The sequence below is a fragment of the Thalassophryne amazonica genome, chromosome 14, assembly GCF_902500255.1.
Source record: "Thalassophryne amazonica chromosome 14, fThaAma1.1, whole genome shotgun sequence".
NCBI classification, from domain to species: Eukaryota; Metazoa; Chordata; class Actinopteri; order Batrachoidiformes; family Batrachoididae; genus Thalassophryne; species Thalassophryne amazonica.
In genome coordinates, this window is record NC_047116.1 from 44,086,230 (window position 1) to 44,104,885 (window position 18,656).

Sequence of the window (18,656 nt, forward strand, 5' to 3'; positions counted from 1 at the left end):
GCCAACACCTTGCAGACATGGAAAATCTTAATAAGTATATTTGTCAAATTCCTTGTCAAAATATCAAATTTCTAAGAAATACAAGACACAATCACTTAAGTAAAAATTCATTAACTGTCTTGAGTCGAAACAAACCTTTTTCATTCGCCACAGGATTTTTTTAGAATCCCTGATAGTAGTAAATTAACCCACAAAATGTGTTTTTTAAGTTCATTTCAAGCTGTGATTTTGAGAAATGTCATCAAGTGAATTTTCACTTATTCCACTGGAAGTTTTTTTCTTCTTCTTTTTATTTGTTGCCTTGTTACAAGTTAAAAAAAAAAAAAAAACACTTGTCACCTTTTTCAAATTAGATATTAATTGTAGAGTTGACATTCTGAGTAGAAATTAGACAAAAATTCTTAAAAAGATTTTGCATACCAGATCCCAGATAAGCGAAGATGAGCTAAGATGAGCTGAGATTTTGCATATTTGTACATTTCAAAGAATTTCGCCAATCCAAAAACCTGGCTAAATACAACTTAATTCTCTTAAGAAATAAATAATAATAAAAAAAATTGCATAAGACCACCGAAAAAAAAAAAGACTTTTCCTTGTGCTGAGAAATGCTGCATTACTTTCACCTGTAAGTCAGGAGTTGCCAAGCAAGGTATTTGTAACTGAATGATTAAGAAATATGTTCTTCTGTTTTCCCAGCCATATTTTAGTCTATTTGATTAAGTATCTGAACCTGTGACCATTTGGGAACTCATCTTTTTCTCTAACCCCCAAAACCATGCATTTAATGCCTAAAACATCAGACATTTTAATTATTATTATTATTGTTATCTTTTATTATTTATTGAATTGTTATTATTATTATTAAGATCTGAAAATGATTGATAACAATTTAATTTATTTAGTATTTATTAAATTCTTAATACCCCTATTCCACAGCCGCCATCCTGTTTCATCCCGAATAGCAAGTTGGGCCATGTTTTGAAGCATCACAGTAACTCCTTGATCCATCGTTTGTCAATTTTGAACATACATGGGATACGCAGCAGTTATGGCCATCATTGGCACCAGTTTTGAAATCGGAGTGAAATTTCATCCCGATTTGACAAATCATCATCATTATGTGGTCATGTGGTTTGTTTTCACAGCTTCATTCATGTTCAAATACCTGAGGACAAATATAGGATATTCATGATTGGTCCTTTAAAAATTAGGCCCCTTTTCAAGCGGTTCCTGCAATACTATTAAATAGGGTAGTGCAAGTGAGTACAGCTTGATACTTGCTTGATTGTGCTCAATCAGGATAAAAATTTGAAGGAAAAGTAATGTTTGTTGCAGTTCTGGCTGAGAACACAGTTGGACATGGCTTTATTTTCATTTTTGATCGGAATGCCAGGTATAAGCCAGCCAGTTGCCAGGTCTGCACTTTATAAGCCACCCCGATAAGAGGCATGCCAGAGTAAGCTGTCTCATCCCTTTTTTTCTTTTGCATTTTTTCTGGATTGTGGGGGATCATAATAGAACGGTGTCCTCTGGAATGGGGTGTAAGAGAGCACAGTGTTTTTTTGTTTGTTTGTTTGATTTTGTTTCTGTCATGACTTATTTTGATCAAGGCTCATGATTCAAAATCTTGCTTGACTCTCACCCTTTTACGAGCACTGAATACGATCTTGTTTTGTTACTTCAAACCACCCTGCCTCTTAAGCTCAACATAATTTCGTCCTAAAATGAATTCACCAGACACGTAACAACTCACAGTCTCTTCGAGAGTATGTTTCTTCTGACTTTGTAAATGTGGTGATTAAAGAATGGTCATTTAATAGACTTCATGTATCAGATCATTATAAAAAAGTGGATCTTTTAATAACTGGTGTGGAGTATCAGTCTTGCTGACGTAGCAATGGCATTCGACTCTGCTTGTTTGTGACCTTTGTCAAATGACAGTGAAGGTCTCCGATAAGCAGCCGTGCTGGCGAGCAGCACTCAGAGAACTGTCTCTTCCAACTGCAATAGTTTCAGACCCCCTTGAAAGAAACAAAACACCATATTCTGGCCTTTCCACCTAACTGCTTTCTATGCTATGGTGAATCTGTCTTGACAGTAGGTGTGTTCAGAAGCTGCAGTAGGTTGGAGTACTGCCACCTCCCTATTATTGTACTCACATGCGGTGTTGCTTCCTCTGAACTGCAAGACTTTTGAAAGGAAGCATGGTCATTAAAGTTAAATATGTCCTCAATGTGCATTTCAAAGAATTTCTGGGGAGTCTACAAGCAACATCTCCAGGGGGGGCAGCAGCAGCAGCACAGCCGGCGAAGTGGGTTATTTTTCTTGTACCTGGCAGCCATCTTGAACTTCTCGTTGGACACAGCCACATAATCCTGAGTCCGCTCTACATTGGTCTGGATGTGATCAATATAGGCTCCTTGCTCCTCCACCAGCATGAATATGTCCATGAACAGATCCCTGAGCTCCTTCATGTTGTTCTCCAGACTCACCAGCTCCTTTTGGTGGAGAAAAGTCAAGGAATGATAAATTGGATCATGAATTGCACGTCATATCATCTGATAATAATAGCAATCTAGGTTTACTATGTTCACAGGAAACGTCTTTGCATTATTTTAAATAGTAAGGTATTAAAATTAACAGAATTCCTGAGTTTAGATAATACTCAACAGTTCTGAGTCATACCTATAGAGTGTTAAAATGTGAAATCTATAATAGTAACCAACTTATTGATACATGCAGTGTTAGTCTTTGGAATACAGGCATGTCCATAAGTATTTGGACATTGATGCTGGTAATTTTGTCTCTGTACACCACAAAAATAGAGTTGAAATAAAGGTATGCTTGCACTGCATACCATTAGCTTTAATTCAATGGGTTTTAACAATACAAACCAAAAATTATGTATTTATTTATTTACTTATTTTTAGGTATGAATGCCTAAGAGATGAATAACTGAATATGACTTGAACTTCAGTTACATTAATGAATAATAAATAAAGACAGGATTACTGTATGGTAAATATGGCTGAAGTAGACAGTTCCTAAAAATTGAGTTACAATGTAAAAAGGAGTCCACTGAGAGAGGCCACAAGACATGCATGACAACTCTGAAGGTGTTACTGGCTCTTTTGACTTTAATTGGAGGAACTGTGCATAGTTTTGTGAAACTTCTATCTGCTGCATGACCAATCGTCCAGCTTGATAGTGAAGTGATAATGAAGTGGTACACATGATGGACACCGCTGTGCTCACTGGGACCTGTCCACTGTGGGACCTTATATGTAGACAGGTGTGTGCCTTTCCAAATCATGTCCTATCAACTGAATTTACCCCAGGTGGACTCCAATTAACCCTCTGGGGTCCGAAGGCATTTTTTGGACAGTTCACTCGCCTGGCATAAATGTTTTATTATTGTTGTTAACAGCTCTCCCTGCATCCCACATTCAAGTTTTATGTCTCTTTTTTCAGGACAACCTGTGCTTTCATAATATATATGCTTTTGTTGTGTTTTATAAGTGCAATACAGGTTTACAATCAAAAATAAGGAAGGAAAAAGTAAAGCAGAAAATAATTTTCCACACACATTTATTGAAAATACACAGCAAACTGTAATAAACTGTTTTGACACTTTATAAAGGTAATTTGAGGTCTTGTGTGAAAGACTGTATAACAAAAAGGTTCAAACAATAAACACAAATGCACATTTTGAACAATATATACAAAATGGCCTATGCATTTTTTGTCTTCATGGTAAAAGCAACAGAGTTATCCAGTAACATTCACATGCAAACTAGTGAAGCAATACTGCTAGCTACACACTCTTTGTTTGAGCATGTGAGATTGTCATCAGAGGCTCTCCGTCTGCCCCGTCTGCTTTCAGTGATCGCTGTGCGTAATGACGCAGGGCGCATTTGGAGCCCAATAGTACTGACTGTATACATTTGTATACCATTGAAGTGACACTGATATGATCAACTCTGATACTATGCATTTGTCTTAAACAGTTAATTATCTGACTAAAATTTTAACACTTGATTTTGCCACACTGGGAGTGTTGGCTAAAAGTGGAACCAGTAGAGGAGACTTTGATATTTTGTGAGATGCTGTCTCACCTTGTGTCTTTGCTCAATCTCAGATAATTGTGACCTTGTGATTCTGGCATCAGTCAGCAGGTTCTCATTGAAGACCTCCCATTTTCCTGTGGCCACCATCTCGTTCACTTCCTCCTCCGTCACAGACTTTCCTAATACCTCCAGCTGCCGGATAATGAAGTGCTTACAGCGATCCTGTTTGGTCAGCATACTTTCATTATACTGTCGCATTACCTGATCAGAAATAGAAAGAGAGAAAATGATGGTATAAATTAATAAACTATTAGAGGATTCAGTAGAACACAAACCTCCACCAAGGCTCAACAGTCCTCTTTAAGTTTGGCCCCAAACCATATTATAATACTTAGTCCACCCTAGTGCATTATACTGCTTCCTGAAAATACTTTTATTCTTCACCAGATCTAGATCATCACCAAGATCTGGACCAAAGTACACCTACGGGTGGACACAGGTTGCAGTTTTATCATATGATCTTTGTAAATCATACAGTACAGAGTACATTCTGGACCTGCCATGTAAAGTGCCTTGAGATACTGTGTGTTTGAAATATGTTATTTTCTATGGCATAAATAAAGTGGAATTAAACACTGATCTTGATCCTGTTTACTCACCTGGCATATAGTCCTGATCTGGTTCCGGTCACTCAACTTTAATCTTTATTTGTGCTCCTGACCTTTGAATCTGATTGCTTATTTTTTACCCTGATCACTGGACTATCATTGATGATAGTGACCATTGATAATATTGACAAAGCTTTGATTTGGAATGCTCACCTTTAATCCTGATCAGTCATGCATGATCCTACTGACCTTTGATCCTGATCATTGAACTTAGATCCTGAGTTCTAAATTTTAATTTGACCTTTGAACCTGAAAACTGAACTTTGATCCCTATCATTCATTTTATATACATGCTAAGTTCAATTAAGGGTCACAGTGGAGTTGGACTCTATCCCAGCGGTCACTGGGCAAAAGGTCGGCTACACACTAAACAGGATGCTAGTCCATCACAGGGCAAACAGACAGACAAATATAGTCACACTCCCAGTCACACCTATGGTCAATTTAGAGTCTGCAATTAACCTAACCTCATGTCTTTGGAAGTGGGATGAAGCCGGAACATCCAGAGGGAACCCATGCAAACATGAGGAGAACATGCAAACTCCACACAGGGCAGTGTGACCCCAGGATCTTCTTGGTGTGAGACAACAGTGCTAACCACTAAACTACCAAGCTGTCCTAATCCATTGCTGGCCTTTGATCCTGCTCACACAACAACCTGGTCAAATGGCAAGTCATGATTCAGCAGCATGAAATATACATTAATATATAGGTTTGTGATATTGTGACGAAAAGCGCTTCATTCTCATCACGGCAGCACAAATTCATTCTAATTCATTCTGTGATGGCTGCATGAAATTAAAAGTGAAGCGGGGGGGTGTCGGGTGGTTATGGTTAGGGTTCGGGGAAGGAGTAGGGTTCGGTTATGGTTAAGGTTAGGGTTGGGGATAGGAGTAATATTAGTGAGTTAAAAAAAAACCCTGTCACGAAAATTTTACTCATTTCGTGACGGGAACATGAAAAAAAAAAAAAAAACATGAGACTGAGCTGCACACAACAGAGCCTCTTGACTCATACATGACTTGATCACTGAACTCTGATCAGGATTGCTGTTTACTTTTATCTTAAAATCAAGATCAAACATCTCAAAGTCCAAGATCACCATTAAGGCTCAAACCTTTCCAAAAATATAACAAGTACTTCCTTCGCCAGGGCCCCACCCATCCACCAAGTCATAGTCAAGAAAGATTTGAGGCAGCAGGTGATTTACCAGTCAATATTATACAAATGTTTATGAGTTCAATGGTACAAATATTTCATAAGGTGAAAGCCTCGTTGAGTGGTATGTTCCAGCTTTCACCGAATTAAATATTAGTTCCATTGAAAGAATGTAAAAACATTCGTTATTTGTTTTATATAACAGCTAAAATAGATTGCTACCAGCGCAAAGTTCAAAAGCCAGCATCTGTGATGGTGTGGGGGTGTGTAAGTTGTCCATGGCATGGGCAACTTACACATCTGTGATGGCACCATCAATGATGAAAGGTACAATCAGGTTTTGGAGAAACACATGCTGCCATGCAAGCAACGTCTTTTTCAGGGACGTCCCTGCTTATTTCAGCAAGACAATGCCAAGCCACATTCTGTACGTGTTACAAGAGCGTGGCTTCGTAGTAAATGAGTGCGGGTACTAGACTGGCCTGCCTGCAGTCCAGACCTGTCGCCCTTTGAAAATGTGTCACATTATGAAACGCAAAATATGACAACAGAGACTCCAGACTGTTGAACAACTGAAGTCATACATTAAGCAAGAATGGGAAAGAATTCCACCTACAAAGCTTCAACAATTAGTGTGCTCAGTGCCCAAATGCTTATTGAGTGTTGTCAGAAGGAATGGTGATGTAACACAGTGGTAAACACACCACTGTCCCAGCTTTTTTGAAACGTGTTGCAGGCATCCATTTCATCATTAGCAATTATTTGCACAAAAACAATAAAGTCTATCAGTTTGAACATTAAATATCTTGTCTTTGTGGTGTATTCAATTGAATATAGGTTGAAGAGGATTTGCAATTCATTGTATTCTGTTTTTATTTACATTTTACACAACATCCCAACTTCATTGGAACTGGGGTTGTACATGTGCGTGCACGAGCACGTGTGCATGAGCACGTGTGTGCGTGTCCACAAGGACATGCACACGTGCGTGTGTGTGCAGAGTGCAATGGTACCAAACGGATGGAACCAAATTTGCTCTCTAAATGGAACCAAGCTGCACTCTAAATGCAATGCAACACAAATAGGATGAATTAATCCATGTAATGTGACATATACAATGCACCAATAAAATGACAAGGATCCACTCATCCATGATATAAACACCGCTCTCCGCACCTGTGGTCATGATCTTTGGGTACTGACAGAAAGAACGCAGTCACAAATGCAACAGGCCTTGAATGAATGTCTTTTCATCCCTCACTATCCATTAGCCCAGAAATGGGACATAGAAATACATTCCATCCATCTGTCTGTACGTCAGCTACTCTTAGATTTTCCCCTAATTTGAACTGGACATCTAAAATATGTACATCTCTGAATAGTCTGAATTTCAAAATGTTTCACCAAGGCCCAATAAAGACCATCCATTTTTCTTGGAAATTGTAACTTGAACAAAATGTGTTTGATTTTCTTCTAATTTGAATTAGACATTCCAAATGATGGTTGTGCAGAAAAGTTTGAGTTAAAGATTCTTCATGACCCTCTTCTGACTGTCTAATGTACTGAACAGCATATTGATTATTGTAATTTATTATACCCTAGCACTCAGCCCAGTCTCACATTTTTTTTTCATGCTCCCGTCACGAAATGAGTCAAATTTTCGTGACAGGGTTTTTTTAAACTCACTATTACTAACACTACTCCTACCCCCAACCCTAACCTTAACCACCCCGACCCAATGCACTTTTAATTTTGTGCAGCCATCATGGAATGAATTAGAATGAATTTGTGCTGCCGTGACGAAAATGAGGCGCTTTTCATCACAATATCACAAACCAATAGATTAATGTATATTTCGTGCTGCTGAATCACGACTTGCCGTGAGAGCAGGTTGCAGCCCTGATGATAGCCAAATGAAACCATCAGCAGTGCAGTGTTCTTTGAACCCGCCCCCCCGCCCCCTTTTTAAAAAAAAGAGAGATAGACTGCATTCTACTGGTCTCAGAAAAAAAAAAACAACAACAACAAATGCTTCATGAAGCCTTATTTTGCCATCACTACCCAGAACGTTTGCTTGTTTTTTTCTTGGTTGCTATCAGCATGATCTTTTTTATATGTCTACTCTAACCAATCAGCCACAAACACACATCATGTGCACATAAATTCTCAACTTTTCAGCTTTAACTTTGAAAAGCAAAACTACCAATATCCTATTTATCCAAATCCCACTGTGAGAAAGTGATAAATTCAACACAACAGCTCATTGCTTTTTTAAAATAAAGTATTAGAACCGTAAAGACATACTTCAGTGATCAAGCCAACACTAAGCCAGTTGAATGCCATGGTACAAATTTGCGGCGGAGGATGCCTGGCACGAGTGCACTTTGTTGGTCTTCAGTGTGTATTTTTTGAAGAAGGATGCATACATGAAGGGGTTTCTTACTTGTTGGAATTTGCGATATAGTGCTGCATGTTGGGAGCGTTGGATTCTTGATGTAACAGCGGTAGCTCCCTGCTGCTCCTCAGTCTTTTGTACCTGTTTACAAAGTGTGTCTAAGCGTCTATGAAGACTTTCGGCCTGGAGTTTGATGTCCCTGGTTATGCTGCTCTCCTTCTTCATCACGCTGAAGCGACGCATAGTTGCCACCAGGCTCTTTTGTTGCTGGCTGAATAATTGTACCTGTAAGTGTTGAGGGTGGAAAATATTTGATTTTACCATCAATGAGCAGCAGGAACTTTTTTCTTTGCCAATACAAACAGAATTTTTGTTTGTCTTAGTCAGGTTTAGAATTTTATGACACATCATGAGGAATGTTGTAATGCAATGTTCCTTCAGTGCTGAAACAAGGTTAATAAATGTTTCATAAGACTATGGAAGTGAAGATGTGAAAAAGTCCACTAAGTCAACTTACTTCTGTCTCCAGTGATGTGATATCATCTTGGATCTGTTGAATGCTGGACAGGAAGTTCTCAATGACTGGCTCTTCTTCAAACACTACAGCCTGTGGTGTTATCACCTTCACCCCTTCTGAGTCATCATGGACATTCAAGAACGGGTTGGCATTCTCATTTGTTGACTCCCGAGCCTTCTGCTGTAGCTCTGCCAATCGGTCTTTCATTGTGGGATGTCTACCACAAGGATTCCACAATACACAGTTTTCGTCAATGCTGATTCCAAAACTGTAAATAGGAAATAACATGAAACTTTAAAGTGTTGTATGTGTGAACTGGCAGCCCAGTCTCACGTTTTTTTTTTTTCATACTCCTGTGATGAAATGAGTCAAATTTTCGTGATGAGGTTTTTTTGAACTCACTATTCCTAACCCTACTCTTACCTCCGACCCCAACCTTAACCATAACCTAATCTTACTCTTTTCCCCCACCCTAAACATACCCCCCCCCCGCTTCACTTTTATTTTTGTGCAGCCATCACGGAATGAATTAGAATGAATTCCCGCTGCCGTGACGAAACTGAGGCTCTTTTTGTCACAATATCATGAACCAATAGAGTAATGTATACTTTGTATACATTAATGTATACAAATTTGTATGTACTAATGTATACTTTGCTGAATCACGACTTGCCGTGAGACCGGGTCGGAACTGAAGTCTCACCGTATTTAACTATGGGTTATTGATCTGTTCCAAAGCCTGTCTAATCATTCCTTTTAAAGCTATCAAGAAAATGTTTGGAAATTATCGATATTTGTGACATTTTTAAACAAGAATGATCAGAAATATATGGTATCTGGCCATGTTGAAGAAAGACAGGCAGCGAGTTCTTTTTTTATTATCTACGAGGTCTGTCAATAAAGTATAGGTCCTTTTTATTTTTTTCAAAAACTATATGGATTTCATTCATATGTTTTTACATGATTGGACATGATTGGAAAGGCACACACCTGTCTACATATAAGGTCCCACATATGACAGTGCATGTCAGAGCACAAACCAAGCATGAAGTCAAAGGAATTATCTGTCGACCTCTGAGACAGCCTTGAGGGACAAATCTGGGGAAGGGTACGGAAACATTTCTGTTGCTTTGAAGGCCCAAACGCACACAGTGGCCACCATCATTCATAAATGGAAACAGTTCAGATCCACCGGGACTCTTCCTTGAGCCGGCCGCCTGTCTAAACTGAGTGATCGGGGGAGAAGGGTCAGGGCTGTGACCAATGGTCACCCTGTGAGAGCTCCAGCATTCCTCCGTGGAGAGAGGAGATTTTTCCAGAAGGACAGCCATCTCTGCACCAATCTACCAATCAGTCCTGTATATGGTAGACTGGCCAGATGGAAGCCACACCTTAGTAAAAGGCACATGGCAGCCCGGCTGGATTTGCCAAAAGACACCTGAAGGATTCTCAGACCATGAGAAACAAAATTCTCTGGTCTGATGAGACAATGAATGAAAACATTGGTCTGAATGCCAGGCGTCACGTTTGGAGGAACTTTTGTCATATTGTCATTATGGGGTGTTGTGAGTGGTATTATGAGGGATAAAATGTGTTTACTTCATTTAGGAATAAGGTTGTAAAATAACAAAATATGGAAAAGTGATGTCCTGTGAGGTGAGTGATGACTGAGGTGAGGAGACAGTGAATGGCTGGGATCCTTGTGCCAAACTGCACAAATTTCCTCATGGATACTGTTCACAGACTGTCGCAGCCCAGTGAGATACAAGCCTAACTTGACTGGCATGATGTGAGCATAACCTTTGACTCATTTCTGCACTCAGCTTTAAGAGAAGATGTATTTTAAATTCTACAAAAACAGCATAAGATAAATGAGCCTAAAGCTTATTGAAAATACCAGCCAGACTATTGTCATCTTATTTTCCCATGAGAACTCACTGTTTGTGCAGCACACACATAAAAAAAAAAGCCAAAACTAGATAAGTCAAGTTATCACAGACAAGTATATCAGAAAATTGGTCTGGATAAAAATGCACCTGCAAAAACAGAGAACAACACAAATAAAATGAAAAAATGCACAAGCACATATTCAACATTGTTTACTAAGTTGCTAGTGCATTGGAGTAAAAAAGGAGTCATCAACACTGTTGCAATATTTTAAAATGTTTGTTGTTTTCAGATTCAACAATGTTATTGAGTACAAAAGCTGAATTAAATATCAGGCAAACCATTAAATGTGAAGAACACAATCACTTTTTTTTTCCGAGTGATTTTAATGACTTACATGCATTCAACCACATATTCCTTATTGGGCATGTAAAAAAAAAATATCTGAAAGTGATTGAGCAAAAGAGTGCAGCCTCACAGCAAGGAGGTCACGGGATCGATTCTTACCTGTGGCCTTTCTGTGTGGAGTTTGCATGTTTGCCAGACATGCAGGTTAGGTGAGGACAGCACGGTGTATTAGTGGTTAGCACTGTTGCCTCACAGCAAGAAGGTCACGTGTTCGATTCCCATCTGTGGCCTTTCTGTGTGGAGTTTGCAAGTTCTCCCTGTGTTTGAGTGGGTTCTCTCTGGGTCCTCCGGCTTCCTCTCACATCCAAAGACACGCAGATTAGATGGATTGGAAACCTTAAATTGTCCATAGGTGTGCGTGCGGGCATGAATGTGTTTGTTTGTGGCCCTGTGACAGACTAGCGTCCTGTCCAGGGTTTACCCCACCTCATGCCCTATGACTGCTGGGATAGGCTCCAGCCCCCCGTGACCCTTATGGAGTAAACAATTGAAGATGAGTGAGTGAGTGAGTGAGTGAGTGAGGAACTACATGTAAACTTTTGAAAACAGTAGATTGTGGTAAGTGGTGAATACTGCTAATCTGGAGAAATCTTGCATTTTGAATCAAAGGCTGTGTTATTTTGGTTGGAATTCAAACAGGAAAGACCTCATTTGTACTGATTGTGTGTGTGTGTGTGTGTGTGTGTGCACGCCATGATTTCTGAGTTGAGAAGCAAAGTGTTTCATCTTAAGAACAATAAAAAATAAATAAATAACCTTTGAAAATACAGGGCCTATAGTAGAAACTCAATGCAACAAAAGTTGGTCTGCACAAGTATGCAACAACATTTCCAAGTCAGTGCACATCCCTGAGAGCTTGTTTAAAACAATCATTGGTAAAATACTAACAGTATGACAGCTAATTTAAATTTTATTTAAGGCAAACGCTATCATATTTGTTGGACAGAGATGGTTGGAGACAAATGCGGGACTCGACACAGAAGCTCTGGTTCAAAGAGGCATTTACTGAAATGATTAGTGAGGTCCGGTACACAGAGAAGCAGTTCAAGAGAAGCAAACAGATCAAAATCATCAGGCAAAGGCATGAACGGTATAAACAGGCAGGTGGTCTAAACACAACATGGCAGCAGGACAACACAATGAACAGAGCTAGAAGCGAAGGCACAAGGCACAATGATCAGGCAAAAAAAAACAAACAAACAAAAAAAACAGTACAACCAGTGGGGCTTAAATAAACCTAGTGATGAGCTGCAGATTGGAAACACTGTGGAAAGATCCAGAACAGAGTGTGGCCCAAACAGAGTGTGCGCCCCCCACCAAGCTCCAAGACAGACAGACAAGAGAAATGGGGACAGAAAAAACCCAAGCAGGAAACACCCAGCCAGAAAAGTAACAAACAAAACAATCTGAAATGTAACAAATAATAATAATAAAACAAATAACAAAAAAACAAAACCCAAACAGCATAAAATCAGAACAAAATGAAACGTAGACCTAAACTAAACATGGCAGATAATAGGACAAAACACAATACATGACAAACTCAGTTTTAAAAAGTGATAGTAATTTAAGCAAATGACTGCCTTTTTATTCTAGTGCCTGACCAATGACACTTTCATTGTGACATGGACTTAAACAACAAGGAGAACTTCCAGGCACGTCCAATTGGGAAAACCCAGGACACATGGGCAGGATTATATTTTCCAGTTGGTTTGAGAACATCTCAAGATTCCCTGGAAAGCATAAGAGGACTTGGCAGGGCATAGGGAAGTGTGGGTGGAGCTGCTTGCTCTGCTGCCACCAAAACCTGGACCAGGATAAGTGACAGAAAATGAATGAATGAAAAAACAAATGAATTCTCTGCTCAAGTACATCCAATGTTTTTTGTTTTTGTTTTTTTTTTGTTTTTTTACAAACTCCTGCTAAAGTTCCACATGTTCATTTGAAACAAGTTTTTATTTGTGCCACTCAGGGGTGTCTTGGTGGCTTCCCTCACTCGTCTGGTTCTTGAACCATCACTCAGTTTTGAGGGCTTACCACTCCACACAAAATTACCAAACAGTGCCACAACATTTGTAATTTATAATGACTGCTTGACATGAACTCGAGATATTTTGTTTACTTTGAAACTGTTGCATCCACCACCTGACTATTCTAGTTAAAAAAACACGACTTAATTGTCTACATACTAAGAGTGTAGACTGTGGATGGTGTAGGATGTGTGTGTGTGTGTGTGTCCCTCTCCTGTTCAAACAGCACCTCAGAACTGAGCCAAACTTCGCACACATTTATACTTTAACATACAGGGAGTGGCATAGACTACTGATCAATTTAGTAATAATAGTAGCTTTAGTAGTAGTAGTACTAGTACTAGTAGTAGTTAAGGGGAGAGACACTTTTGTGCTGCATAGTCATTGGCAAGTGTGTTAAAAGGATGGTGTTATAATTTTCTGTTTTGTTCATTTTTGCAAGTAACAGTAGTAGTCGTAGTTGTAGTACCAATAGCAGCTGTCTCTTTTTAATGCAGCACTTCTCTTGAATCCGGGATGGATCGGAGGTGATAGCTTTGTTGGTGAAGATGAAGTTTTTGAATCAAACCTGCCCTGGGGCAGGTAGCCAGCTAGTTTTATATTAAAAGACATAGCTACTTATATTGGTTTTGGTTTTCTACTTTGTGTGTTAATATAGTCTTTCCAAAGTATTTGGCATTGATTAATTATAATAGGAAGAATTCATCCTGCCAACTTAGTCATTTTGCAGCTATTCACTGGAAATACAACTATGACTTGTTTGACATTAACTGCAAGTGGTATTGCACAGAGTCATGCACACTTCTGTTGCACACTGTAAGCATGGGAGCTATGCTTATAGATGTCTCAGAGCTCAACAAATTAAGACTCTCTTGTTCTGTGGGTTAATCTTAATCCATCCTTCCCCTGCATGCCTCAGAGACCCATGCCGGCTGTTAAAACAAAAAAAATGCTTAGTGGATTTAGGACGGCATTCTCCGGTGGTGCAAGGTCTGAAAATGGGGCATTGTCTTTCTGTGAATGAAGGTTTTGCTGTCTTAACCCTCTCAAGGCAGGCGCTGCAGATTTGCAACAGCTAAATATCTGAATTTTCCTGTTAGTAAAACTTAATTTGAGCCAGAGAGGGTTAAACAAGCCAACATGTTTTGTATCTGCTCCTGTGTCCTCATGTTACTTAAAGGAATATTGTGTTGACATTCTTTATGCAGGTGGAACAACAGCAGTATTTGTTTGCGAATGTTTTACTTTGACACATTGTACAGTACACTCTGGTTCTTTGGTTATGAAATAAAAATGAAAATACTATTGCAGTAAATTTATTTGACTTTGTTTTGGGTTTTATTGTGTAATTGTTTTTATAATAAACTCACATCTATAGCCCCATCCACCCTTATCCTGACCTAAAAAAAATTACATAAAAAGCAAACATTTATGGAATTGCTTTTAAAAAATGATGAACAAAGGCAACATTTGATTTATTCATAATTAAGATATCAAAAGTCAACATTAAGATTTCTGAATGAATTATAACATACATAATTGTAACATATGTCAAATGTTTGACTTATTTTTGTTAAGACTACATTTTCCACATAAGTACACAGTAAAATCACCAGTGTAAAACTAATGTTCACTGTCAGTGTTAAACTAACACTGGTGGTTTTACTGTGTAGGAGAACCTCAGGGTTCTGTTGTCGACCCACTGCTAGTCTTCCTTCATGTACTTTGTTTGTTGTAGCAGTTCTTATTCAAATTATACATAGCCATTGGATTGACTTTCACTGTTATGCTGAGGCGACGACTGGACGTCTTAGGCACAGGGTCTCTTCATAAGCTCCTTGGACTGCTGGAATGACTGACTTTGTGTGAAATGAGTGGTTACTGGGGGATAACTAGGAAGAGGAGTATTACTTGCACTGTTGAGGCAGCGTCAGTTTCCATATTTTGGCCATGTGATATGTTTCTCTGTGCATAATATAGCGCATGAGTGCCTGAATGTTTAGGACCCCAGTGGCTGGGGAAGGTCAAGGCGATGCCTACACTTCACCTGTCTGCAGTAGATAGATGGATGTTTTAGATATGTGGAGACGTACTGATTGTCTGCCTGAGTGTTTTCCATCCAGGACCCAAGGGGGTTTTCCTGGTTTTCGTGCTGTCATGATGCTACAAAGTACTATGCCATTGCAGGCACCCAGACTTGAATTGACTTGCTATTCTGATCGCAGACAACTTTCCATGCCAGTTTATGTAGCTCACACCTCTCACATCCTGAAGTTCGAGACTTGTTTGGATGCAATGAAATACTGCATGTTTTCTATTTTTTTTTTTTTACTTTTGAACTCTGAGAAGCTTGAGATGATTGTGTTTCCCAAGCTAACAGACACATTTATGATAACGTAACATTATCACTAGCTGACTATGATATTCATCATTGTGAAACAATGATTAAGACTGACCATCTTAAGTTGGACATCTTTCATTGAGTTGACCTATCCAGTCTATGGCTAATACCAAAACACTGATTTGTGCTTTTGTGCCTCATGTTTATTTTCCAGCATATCAATCACAAGGAGTATTGATGTCATAATCCGGAATACTTGCTAGAATTTTACCTACAACTATGAAGTAAGATCACACCACATATACATTGGCCAGCTTTCACTGGCCTCGTGTGAATGCAAGAGAAGGCCGTAAGGTTTTGTTACTAACTAAAATAAATAAAAAAAAATACTAAATGGTTGTGCACACTCTTTTGGAAATGATCAAACATTTTGCACCATCATGTGTTGTGCGGTCTTGGGATGCAGTCTAATTCCTATTAGTATTATTATGTTTTATTCATACTGCTAGTATTGGTCCAACTTTGTGGAATAATTTGCCTTAATCAGTCAAATTCGATTGACTCCCCTTCTAATTACATCAGTACTTACACAGTCACTCAACCCTTCAGTCTGAAATCAAAAGATAAGTGCATTTACCTTGTATTACTCATCCATTACAGCCTCATTGTTGAGTATTCCAGTATACCACGGATGTAATCCAGTTTAAGATCATACAATTTTAACTCCATCAGGTCATATTCAGAGCAATTTCATCAAATGTAAGCTCCAGGTTTGTCTAACAGCTGTGCTGCCTGCTCTTTGTGGGGACAGTTACACGCACAAGCAGGAAAAGTAGATGTTGTTGAGGAAGTGTGGTAGAACCGCTCTCAGGCACCTCCCCTGCTTTTGAGGTTGTCTTGGACACAGCCAATAGGAATGCAACAGGGAGCAGCTTTATTTGCTTAACTGAAGAAATGAGCAGTGACATAATTAAGTAAATGAGACAGAGGAGGAGGCTTGGGAAGTACTGAGAACTTTTAAAGCCTACCCCAGAGATGGTTCTAGGAGGGGAAAGTAGAACAGAGTAAAAGTGTCGTGTACATTGCTGAGGTTTGGTGTCTCACAGGGCTTCAGGTTTCTCTTCTGCGGAGCGGAGTTCATTTCTATGTGGAGCATCATCGCGCACAGTCTAAGCCCCCTTTGGTCTGAGGGTATTGTACTCCTTAGGCCCCAGTAACTCCACTGAGCACTTTTGACAGATTTATACTGACAACCTCCGTGAAATCCAGGAGGCTTTTTAACACAGGAGGGGATATAGTCACTCTCTGCTCTGCAGCGTAACACACTGTGCAAAGCTGTTTGAAGCGCAGCGTCAGGAGGCCGGGGGGGGGGGCAAGTTTTGAGGATGAGAAGAGTTTGGACAAGAGTTCATTTCGGTCTCCTCAAACTTTGAAGGCTACTTGCAGAATTTTCATCATGTTTTTCAGTACTGTGTGGTGACTACTGCATCTTCAATATGTGATTGCCTTGTTTTGGACATTAGTATGGCCAGCGTGAAATTAGAAGTTATTTATTGATTTTATGCTACTTGGTATTAATAATAACTTGGATTTATACAGCGCTTTTCAAGAAACCCAAAGCACTTTACAAGTTGCATTATTCATTCACTCACATTGGTGGTGAGCTACTAGTGTTGCCACAGCTGCCCTGGGGCAAACTGACGGAAGCGTGGCTGTCATTCTGCACCTAAAGCCTCTCTGACCACCACCTCATTCATACTCAGCCGGATTCAAACTGCCAACCATTTGGTCACACTGTAGCTCACTCTATCAACTGAGCTATTGCCACCCCCACTGAGCTATTGCCATATTAGTACCACACATTTACCCAATCACATAACCATAATAAGGACCAGGACAGTTGTACACTAGCTTTCCAAAAATATTTTTTTTGTGTGTGTGTTTTGAAGACCAATGTTATTACAATGTTTGGACATTTTTCATTCTTGGAGTGAAGTTATGTCAGAAAGGGCAACCTGCATAAAACTGGTGCCAAAGCAATATGCAACCTTGGTTCTGCTGTGTCGACTCCAAGTGAAAACAAGGGAGAAGCTGAAGGGATTTACTTATTTACATATATATTTAGTGAATTAGTGTATCAGATAAGTAATATAATTTCAATGTAGTTCACATCCTGTATACTGGTCTTATGGCAGTTTTACAGCAAAATTATGCCACAGCTATACCACTACACTACACTATATATATATATATATATATATATATATATATATATATATATATATATATATATATATATATATTAGGGGTGGGCGAACATAAAAAAATCTTAATCGCATTAACTCAATGACTTTCTGTGATTAATCATGATTAATCGCATGGTATATGTGAAACCCAAAAATGAATTCAAAAGCCGCTTAAAAGCACAGTTTTATTTGAAAATGTAAATGAACATTGCATAAATTTGAAAATGTAAATTTCAACTGAAACACACTAATGAAATCAAATATAAAACCACTGGCAGGTCATTTGTTATCCTGTTTCATATCAAAATAACAATATTCATGTCCATGACTAAATGTACTAAAACAAATACGTCACAGTTGTACACATACCACAATTTGATATGTGTACAATTGTGATGTATTTTTTTGGTATATTTAGATTTTGTTGTGATTTGGCACTTTATAAGCCGATTAAATTGAATTGAAATTGAACATTTTATTGAGTATTAAAGTAAATAAATATGAATTTGGTCACTGGATCCTTAAACTTTGTACATAATGAACTCTACATGGTGAATCCTTGATCTCTGGACATAAATAGGAATAAACAAAATGTGTAGTTTTTGTCAAAAGCATTTCCTTTCAGACATTGGCATGAATGTGTTTCCATATATCTGAGCTGAGCTTACAGCTGCTGTGCTTCACTTCAGGATGTAATTTGAAAAGAAAATACAGCACGTTTCATTTTGGGAGGAAAAAAAATGCTTTAGTCGATTGTAGTTTCTTGTCTGTATTACATTTGGAAAGAGGTGTCATTTTATTTAAAGCGGCGATTCATTTTGAAGTTATTAATTCCGACCAGACTCTGAATGGAACGGAGGACGATTCTCGTTTCTTGACAGCAACAAGACAAGAGTCCCAGTTAGTGACTTTAATCCACACAAAAGTGATTGATGATAT

The 18,656-nt window shown here is 38.8% G+C and overlaps 1 protein-coding gene across 2 annotated transcripts; it reads right to left on the minus strand.

Annotated features, from left to right (window-relative positions):
• Positions 1 to 1,548: 1,548 nt before the first annotated feature.
• On the minus strand, positions 1,549 to 16,282 carry stx19 (syntaxin 19). Of its 2 annotated transcripts, none has more exons than XM_034186843.1 (5): positions 16,109 to 16,282; positions 8,806 to 9,022; positions 8,337 to 8,573; positions 4,116 to 4,328; positions 1,549 to 2,498 (listed from the first exon to the last, which is right to left on the minus strand). In XM_034186843.1, the coding sequence occupies exons 1-5, from the start codon at positions 16,120 to 16,122 to the stop codon at positions 2,262 to 2,264; spliced, it is 918 nt and encodes a 305-aa protein (XP_034042734.1). In that variant the 5' UTR covers positions 16,123 to 16,282; the 3' UTR covers positions 1,549 to 2,261. The 2 variants fall into 2 exon arrangements, with proteins under 2 accessions (XP_034042734.1, XP_034042733.1); XM_034186842.1 differs by having other exon boundaries at positions 8,806 to 9,073.
• Between the last annotated feature and the right edge of the window lie 2,374 nt (positions 16,283 to 18,656).

Bases quoted from the DNA above. Each gene is read 5' to 3' on its own strand.
- stx19 (XM_034186842.1), bottom strand. The intron at 8,574-8,805 runs GTAAGTTGACTT...CAACACTTACAG, and splicing joins TCACATCACTGGAGACAGAA to GTACAATTATTCAGCCAGCA. The intron at 2,499-4,115 runs GTGAGACAGCAT...CTCCACCAAAAG, and splicing joins AGATTGAGCAAAGACACAAG to GAGCTGGTGAGTCTGGAGAA.